Raw genomic sequence first — 7,778 nt, forward strand, 5'->3', positions numbered from 1 at the left:
AATGACGTCAACTAAGGAATGTGATGCAAGTTATCCCCATAAAGAAGAGAAGACAACCATTAAAAACTGAAAATGGTAGTGAAGCATTAAAAAAAGAAAATTATGGATATGTACATTGTTGGATTTTGCAGTAAACCTTTAATCATATTTAACTCTATTGAATCTGTGTGTTGATTGAATAAGTATTTGAACCATTGCGGTAGAGGACATCAAGACATCTGGCCCAGGTAAAAGTAGAAGGGTCAAATGGTGGAGGATACATTTTTGCAGTTTGAGGATTCCAAATTAACAGATTGGAAGTCCAAATATACAGACAGCTTCTTGTTCCTGGTGCCAGATATAAGTGCATGAGGCATTTAGCAGAAAACAATGTAAGTGAAACAGAAATATAGAGGCTTTAGGATGATATATGCCAATGATTATTTTCTGCACTTAATTCAATCATACCTCCCCCCCAAATGATAGAGTCTTCAGCCATGGTAGCAGCTCTGTAAGGCCACAGTAAGGTACAGTGGTACATTGAACCATCAGCATGCTCGCAATGCTGATGCTAACATGGAGAAGTTTAGCAGATACAATGCTTCCAATGAAAGCATGCTAATTGGCACAAAAGATCCAGCAAAAGTACAGTTGTGGCTACGTGTTTATATATAGGAGTTGTATAGGAATTGTGAAAACCTTCTAATCTAATGCAGAAAAGCCCTGAAGGTTAGTGCTTTATTAGTGATTGTTTCACACAGCAACAGTAGCATATAGCAGTGGGAATATTTTGTTCAGGTCAGAACTTTTGTCTGGTACATGGATAGGACAGACAAATTGTAACATGAAATACCATATCTGGTCGTGAAAGTTTATTGTTGAGCTTGTGAAAATGGAAAAAAAAAGCTTTTAGCTACTAGCTTTGCATGCATGCCGAGCCAACACCACATGTTGCTGATGAAGATCTTGACATGATCTTCATCTGAGTTGAAATCAATTCAGTAACAAATTCTGCAAAGAAGGCAACAAGCCCCAGCCAATCAGAGGCAGTGTAGGTTTTCACTGAATGTGGGTGGGGCATAAAATCATTCAAACAACCCTAAATTACAGGCTGTGCCAATTGCTGTGAAAGAGGTCATTTAGCATGCAGATGAGAGGGCACTTCAACATTTCCAAAAACTCTCTTGCACACTTGTAGCTAGTGTGCCTTTTAAACTTTTACCTTTTTTAGTTTTACTGTGCAGTGTCACTTAGTCAAATTCCTGTGTACATTTGGCGAATAAAGCTACTCGGATTCTGTTAGGTTATATGAGCTATAGAATTTACAGTCAAGCTACTTGAACTATCTTAAACTGGGTGGTTTAACTTTGGCCTTATCTCATAGCCTCATAAGGGGCTACTTATTTTGTGGTCCTTTGAATGACAGATTACTATTATTTGAGCCAGTTGGCAGCACGTTGATGATGTCATATGCCAGTCCGTTTGAATTGTAATTCTTTTTTGTTTGTTTTGTTCTTGCAAAGCACGAATGGGTACTGGGTTGCTGCTGGTACCAATATGAGGATACAGTGTTAAACAAAGAACTTAAGTTATCCTCAAATTTACAACAGAAACAAGTGTTTCAAATGTGTTAGAAAGCTGCCTCGCCTTACCTAAAGCATGTGTAAAAGCTCAGGGTAGGCTGTGTAAATGCTATTTCAGAATTTGAAACATTGCTTACGCATGTTTACCCGCCACTACAGCCTTGTCGCTACCAGGTCATCTTGTGATTTTTCTTTTGTTTGTTTTTAATGCGAGTCTTCAGGGCTAGAAGGTCAATGTAGAGGATCTGGTTGAGGACGGCAGAGGCGCAGAGCAGTCCACCGTGCAGCGCCCCAGCCATGCCGTTACAGAATACATCCTGACCTGCACACACAAACACACACAGAATCATCAAGCAGGCACGTCAGTAGAATCTCTGTAGAATCCAGACCAGATAAGACTGTTGTCAGTCAAGTCACCTGTTAGGTAGAGTCCATCAATCGGTGTCTGCGGTCTTGTCCTGGCAACTGTGTCTGGGGTAAAGCGCTCCAGGTTGTGTTCAGCACCGTACATCTCACCTCTTGGAGCACCCAAATAGTGGACATTAGTGAGAGGAGTGGCAGCATCCACCATCACCACCTGAACATAAACACACATGCTATTCACTGACAAAACAGTTGCCACTTCAGCCTCTTTGCCCTTAGAAATATAGTTTGGAGACAGAGCAATATTTTGGACTGGTAATGTGTAAATACAGGGAAGAACAACTTAAATGTCTATGATAAAATATGAATCCGACCATACACCACTGCCTAGCACATAGAATGGTGACACCTGAGTTCCATTCACTGAAGACAGATGCCCCAGGAATAAAGCTAGTAAGTGAACCTTGAGCTTGGAATACATTACCTTGTCCCGCAGTTGAGGGAAGATTGTTAGTGCCCAGTCCAGCATCTCTTGGGCCATACTGTTTTTCATATCCACGTAGTTCTGTCCCCTCTTGCCAAGCTTTGTCCCCTCCCATTCCTCAAACCACTCATAGCGAGCCATGGTTAGCAACGTCATGCAGGACTTACCTGCAGAGAGATAAGAAGGGGAAAAAGAGAGTGACTATTATATGGCTCATGTAAACATCAGATTCCGTTTGGATATTCTGAATTAGGCCTTATTCCGAATACAGCATTTTCCGCTAAAGACATGGGATATGCCAGTATTATTCAGGTTTACGGAGCATTCTTTCGACATGTACACAGCGCATTCAGAATATGCGTCTCAATAGGGGGTTTTAAGGCACTTTGTGACACACTGCCTCTTTCCTGTTTCCAACCAGCTCTGTGCGTTGAACACAAACCAACAGTTTGCAAAGCTAGAGAGATGAATGCTCAAAAGAAAAAGCCCACATTTCTGGTCGAAAGTAGAAACACCTACTTTTAAGCATGATGAAGGACTTGGATATCAACAGGTTTTTAGATATGAACAAATATTATATCTGGTTTACGTTAATCGGAATATGCACGGCTGCATGTCTACAGGAATATTAGTGCAATATTCATAATAATAATAATAATAACAATATAATTGATCTAATTGTTAGCTCCAAAGAGTTTTCTCTGGGAGAAATCTCAAATTTCTCTTTGGGAGGAATCTCATCATAGTTCAAAAGTTCTTTCCTTGCATGTTTGTAGATTTCATGTCTGTTAACTATATTACACCAACTTTTAAACACAGCACCTGAGCGTTAACATTTGGTAGCCAAAGTGCTATTTCATTAGTTCAATTCTACCTCAACTCAGTTCAATTGTCTAAGAATTCTAGCAAATTCTTTATATTTGAAAGTCACAAAGTTGCTGGCACAAGTGGAAGGGGGTATCCGATACCAACAAGTATGTCTACGTGTGTACATGTGAGTGTTACCAGTTACCTGGGTGTCTGATATCGGCTGTAGGATCTTTAGCTGATGGGAAGGTGATGAACATCATGGGAATGTTTCCCAATACCTCCTCTCTGCTCAGAGAAGAGTAACGCTCCATACTGCACACACACACACACACACACACACACACACACACACACACACACACACACACACACACACACACAACAGGGATGTGTTGAAATAACATGGGATATGTTAGACTAAAATATGATCAAAATCTATATTTTTAGATAAAAACCTACAGTGAGTCCAAGTCATTGTCTTTATACATCCAAAAGTTGGTGGAAACAATGCCCAGCTCCTCTTTGGTTCCATCCAAACCAACAAAGACCAAGAACGAACCCATACCATGACGCATCAAACCCAACAACGACTGGATCTCTACAAACACACACACATTACAGGAAGCAGGAGAAAAAGATAGTGAGTAAGAAAAAAGGTGCAATATAACGTTTAGTGGCTGCAGTCCCCATGCTGTTACCTGGTTTGTCCTGCACGGGTTGAGGCAGAAACTTCTGGAAGGTGTTGAAGATTCCTGCGTTGGAAATGACAACAGGGGCATGGACCTCAATCTCTTCTTGTCCTTTCAGCACCGTCACACCTGACACACGTACACACAGTTTTAATCCCAAGGAAATATCCAGCATTGCATGTTATGTCCTGTTTAGTAGAGGATACGGACATCAGGCTTAGTGGTAGTTGATTCCCCAAAACCTAACAACAAATTAATCAATATTTTATCTGTGGCGTGATAGGTTGGAAAGGGAAATGTCCTTTGTTTGGTCAGTTATTAGTCAAGTCATGTGACTTGGAACTTGCTTATCAATTAAGGCTTCTGAATTTGAAATGCTAAATAGGCAGTCAATGAGTGTCTCTCTGCGGACTTCCATGAACAGAGAGAGCCGTGCACACTTTCATGGAAAAGGCCACTGCAACACAGAACCTGTACAGAACCCTTTCTCACCGATGACCTTCCCTTGCTGGTTGAGCAGGACGCGATGCACAGAAGCCCTGACCAGCACAGCGCCGCCCGCCTGCTGAATGACCGGGATGATGTGGAAGGCGAACTCGCTGGCGCCCCCCCGTGGGTAGTACGCACCACGCTTGTAGTGGTGAAGCAGGAGAGCGTTGATGAGAAAGCTGGAGTCTTTAGGAGGGACACCTAAAATGACACAAAAAAGGAAAACATTGAGGAGGATTCAGGGAATGTGTGTGACCTGAGATGCTTGTGATTGTGTGTGTGTGTGTGTGTGTGTGTGTGTGTGTGTGTGTGTGTGTCCATCACCATAGAACAGGTAGGCAGACAGTGCCTGCAGGTCCTTGTTTTTTGTGAGGCGGGACATCATTTCTGAATGGTTGGTTGCTGCTAGTTGGAACACTGAAGATATGAGATTCAAAAGGCCGGATCGAACCAGGAAGTTAGCCAGCCAATAAGGTATGATCTTCAAGGTGGCGATGAGTGGCGTCCGCCGTGAGGCTAGCTACAAGAGGAGGTCATACAGACATAATATACTTTACTTGTAAAACACCTTCAATATGGGAAATGTAGTGTTTGTACTAAAGGTGCTTTAACACAGCTGCCTCTTTTGTTTTCAACGTAAACACCACAGAAGCCAAGCTGCCAAGGTTGGCAGAGGGAGGGCAGCCAGTCTGGTGTACGTGCACAGCTCTTTGCAGCTGCATTTGGAGTTCATGCTGGTTCAACTTTTTCAATTTGCCGCAGCAGCTCGTCAGGTGACCATGGCAACCACAGAAACCATAGCAAGAGAATTGATACAGTGACTGATTTACTGGTATCCAAGCTCCCTGAATGACACTCCTCTTCATTGGCACAGAGCAAATATCAATAAAGAGACACAGTACTACATCAGCTTCTTATTATCCGATCTGGGACAACAAACAGTATTTATGTTACTAGTTTGCAAAACTTGTAGTGTTAATAGTGTCATATTTCTATCAATTTCCTCCATTACAAGCTACAAGCTCTAGATACTGTAGTTACATGAATAGTCAAGCCGATTCAAACTCAAAACCTCAACATTGCCAGGTTGCAGTAACAGCAGGACCCATGGCAGTAACCACTTGTTTTCAGAAAGCATCTTAAAAATGAACAATTTCTAAATAAATAGAAAGTGAAAAATTGTATATAAACATAGACCTGTAGAGTCAAACAAAGAGAAAGATGGATGTTAAAAGCCAGTTCTTGCTTTTTCCTTGTGAATGCAGTTGGAAGAAGTGCATTTTTCAGTCCATTAAGGGGCTTAGATCGTCAGGAGCAACAGCTACATACAGTTGGGTGTCATCTTCATAGCAGTGAAAGATAATACTGTGCTTGCAAAGGATGATCACTAGTGGTAGCATGAAAAAAACAGAAAAGTAACTGAGTTTTGTCATAAATGTAACTTGTACGCAACCGTGTTCGTAAATCAAACTCTGCTGCTTCCTCCTTTCCCGCTCTTGAGATCAATCATTCAGTCATGATCACCATCAGCTCCCTCCCACTTTACCTTCATCAATCTCATGAACTCATCAATGGCCTCCTCCTCTCCTGGAAACTGCTTCTTCAGGCTCTCTGCCATCTCAGTCTTCCCTGCATGGATATGGTACTCCCTGAGATTGTCAGAAGTAAGGAAAGGCGGGTCAGAGATGGCTGGAAATGTTGTTCTGATTAGTTCGGGTCCAGGTAGGGTTTAAAGCCCTTTGTAGATATTCTCAAAAGTGTGGAAATGTAAAGACATTTAAATATGGATGTGTTTGGAGCCTTGAGACTTCTCAGTAAGAAATATAGTTCATGTCAGGCTTTGTTTGTTGTAGTTGATTACTCCTGGTAATGAGTTAATGTGAAGAAAAACCCATTGAAAGAAAGAACCCACTTAACTGTCCAATAATAATAAGGTGATTATGTTTCCCACCTGCGTTGGTCATGCAGACCCAGGAACAGTGTGTCAAAGTGCTGCTCCAGCCGTGTGAACTGCAACTGTCCCTCTGTGATCTGATCCAGAGCAACCCTCAGCAGGCTACCCTCATGAAGCTGGCCCAGGTAATGGATACCTGGTGGGGTAAAATCAGTGCTTTAAAATGGAAAACATAAAACAACTTTTTTAGACTTAAAAGGATTCTTCATTCAGTCCTTGTGAGATGAAGAGCGCATTTAAAAGTGAAGCTTTTCAGTTGGATTATGACATTGTATTAGAGTTTTTCCTTCTGTGTCTATGGTACTAATCTTTGATTCTACTTCGTTCATTGTCCATTTTATAATAATTTTATAATTTTAGAAACGGAAAACAAAAAAAATCAGTCACTTTTTTTGGGCTGCCAAAAAAACAAAACAGCGGGATCACATAAATGCTGGAACTTCAGATAACAAACAAAGTAGTGTTATGTAATACTGTATTGTAGCAGTGCAGGTGTGAAGGAGGAAAACATTTTGCTAATGACTTTAATAAGCGGTGCTCTTACATTTTTTTAATTGAAATATGAATTTGTTCCAACAAACTACTAATTTGTAATATTAAATTACTTTATTACTCCATGGGGCAGGTGAAGCTCAGCAGAATGAGCGGGGTCTCCACTAATCAGAAGATCGGCAGTACAACCCCTCCCTACAACACAACCCCTCCCTATGACACAACCCCTTCCTGCAGTACAAGCCCTCCCTACAGTACAAGCCCTCCCTACAGTACAACCCCTCCCTACAATACAACCCATCCCTACAGTACATCCCTCCCTACAGTACATCCCTCCATACAGTACATCCTTCCATACAGTACAACCCCTCCCTACAACACAACCCCTCCCTACAGTACAATCCCTCCCTACACTACAACCCCTCCATACACTACAACAAAACCCCTCCCTACAACAAAACCCCTCCCTACAACACAACCCCTCCCTACAGTACAATCCCTCCCTACGACACAATCCCTATACGACACAATCCCTCCCTACAGTACAATCCCTCCCTACAGTACAACCCCTCCCTACAGTACAACCTCTCCCTACAACACAACCCCTCCCTGCAACACAACCCCTCCCTGCAACACAACCCCTCCCTGCAACACAATCCCTCCCTGCAACACAACCCCCCCCCTGCAACACAACCCCTCTCTACAGTACAACCCCTCCCTACAGTACAACCCCTCTCTACAGTACAACCCCTCCCTACAACACAATCCCTCTCTACAGTACAACCCATCCCTACAACACAACCCCTCCCCCTACACTACAACCCCTCCCTACAGTACAACCCCTCCATACAACCCCTCCCTACAACACAACCCCTCCCTACAACAAAACCCCTCCCTACAACACAACCCCTCTCTACAGTACAACCCCTCTCTAC

General features: G+C 42.5%; 1 protein-coding gene across 1 annotated transcript in view; it reads right to left on the bottom strand.

The window, feature by feature from the left end:
- Positions 1-214: 214 nt before the first annotated feature.
- Positions 215-7,778, bottom strand: part of LOC116396524 (all-trans-retinol 13,14-reductase-like) — a 10,949-nt gene continuing 3,385 nt past the window's right edge. The window contains exons 3-12 of the mRNA XM_031871173.1: positions 6,349-6,487; positions 5,944-6,046; positions 4,722-4,917; positions 4,401-4,598; positions 3,918-4,037; positions 3,679-3,817; positions 3,422-3,531; positions 2,410-2,576; positions 1,980-2,139; positions 215-1,884 (exon numbers count right to left, since the gene is read on the bottom strand). Coding sequence (XP_031727033.1) covers positions 1,730-1,884; positions 1,980-2,139; positions 2,410-2,576; positions 3,422-3,531; positions 3,679-3,817; positions 3,918-4,037; positions 4,401-4,598; positions 4,722-4,917; positions 5,944-6,046; positions 6,349-6,487 — 1,487 coding nt within the window. The 3' untranslated portion in view covers positions 215-1,729. The remainder of the gene's footprint in view (positions 1,885-1,979; positions 2,140-2,409; positions 2,577-3,421; positions 3,532-3,678; positions 3,818-3,917; positions 4,038-4,400; positions 4,599-4,721; positions 4,918-5,943; positions 6,047-6,348; positions 6,488-7,778) is intronic.

Source organism: Anarrhichthys ocellatus, unplaced genomic scaffold, assembly GCF_004355925.1.
Source record: "Anarrhichthys ocellatus isolate YVR2014 unplaced genomic scaffold, GSC_Weel_1.0 scaffold56, whole genome shotgun sequence".
NCBI classification, from domain to species: Eukaryota; Metazoa; Chordata; class Actinopteri; order Perciformes; family Anarhichadidae; genus Anarrhichthys; species Anarrhichthys ocellatus.